Source organism: Condylura cristata, unplaced genomic scaffold (genome assembly GCF_000260355.1).
Source record: "Condylura cristata isolate star-nosed mole 26May11 unplaced genomic scaffold, ConCri1.0 scaffold00068, whole genome shotgun sequence".
In the NCBI taxonomy this organism is placed as follows: Eukaryota; Metazoa; Chordata; class Mammalia; order Eulipotyphla; family Talpidae; genus Condylura; species Condylura cristata.
This window is the reverse complement of record NW_004567169.1, coordinates 318,744-319,747: the sequence shown is the minus strand read 5'-3', so window position 1 is coordinate 319,747 and position 1,004 is coordinate 318,744. Positions and strand designations below refer to the sequence as shown.

The 1,004-nt window shown below is 74.6% G+C and overlaps 1 protein-coding gene across 1 annotated transcript in view; it reads right to left on the bottom strand.

Moving 5' to 3' along the window:
• Window positions 1-1,004, bottom strand: part of LOC101635053 (L-xylulose reductase-like) — a 3,246-nt gene that overhangs the window by 1,016 nt on the left and 1,226 nt on the right. Inside the window, exons 2-5 of the mRNA XM_012734744.1 lie at window positions 876-973; window positions 319-473; window positions 199-241; window positions 32-131 (exon numbers count right to left, since the gene is read on the bottom strand). Coding sequence (XP_012590198.1) covers window positions 32-131; window positions 199-241; window positions 319-473; window positions 876-973 — 396 coding nt within the window. The remainder of the gene's footprint in view (window positions 1-31; window positions 132-198; window positions 242-318; window positions 474-875; window positions 974-1,004) is intronic.

Below are 1,004 nucleotides of genomic sequence, written 5' to 3'. Positions count from 1 at the left end.
CGGGCAGGGGCGGGCCGTGGCGGGCGCTCACAGTACACGCTGTGGTTGGTCAGCGCGCGCTGCGAGGCCTGGCTGGAGACGTTCACGATGGCGCCCGCTGCGCCGCGGGCAATCAGGCCCCTGGCCACGATCTGCAGTGGCAGAGGGAACGTGAGGCGGGGCTTGTGACCCGAGTGGGCTCCCCGTACCCCAGCTCACCTGGGACACCTGGATGACAGCTCGCAGGTTCACCTCGAAGGACCTGGGATGGACGGACGGGTGCTGGGCAGGGCCTGGGGTGCTGCTGCCAGCCCGAAGCCCCTCCCCCACCCCACTCACGTGTCACAGGCCTCCTTGGTGACCTCCAGGAAGGGCTGCAGCAGGGCCACGGCCGCGTTGTTCACCAGCAAGTCCACGGGGCCCACGCCGCCCAGCGCCCGCTCCGTGGCCTCCCAGTCGCCCAGGTCCACGCACACGGGCTCCACCCCGGGGCACTGTGGGTTTGGGGCAGCTGGCAGAAGCTCTGACCATGGGTGGGGAGCAGGGCCCGGAGGACCGAGGCGAGGAGGGCCGAGGCCAGGTGGGAGCCAGAGGCCAGCGCTGATTGCAGGGCGAGGGGCCGCCCCGCCCGCGCGCGCGCGCGGGCAGACCGGCCTGGGAAGTCTGGCCCCGCCTCCCCGCGTCCACTTCCTCCTGTGCCTGCTGCCCCAGGGCGGCGAGGCCGCCCCCTCTGCCTCCTTCCAAGGCCAGAGGGCGTCGCGCGGCTCTCGGCCACTCGGCCTCCCGCGGAAGTTGCACCCTGGGGGAGGGGATACGGGGTCCGGCCAGGCCCAGGGCCAGCGCAAGTGAGGCGGCGCTGCGCTCGCGCCCGCCCCGGGCCGCAGGGCGGGGCCTACCTCGCGGACCAGGCTGTCCAGGTCTGCACGGGTCCGGCTCACCGCCACCACCTGCGCCCCCGCTGCGTGCAGCGCCTGCACCGCGCAGCGCCCGATGCCTGCGGGGAGCGGGGCTCAGTGCGGCGCCGG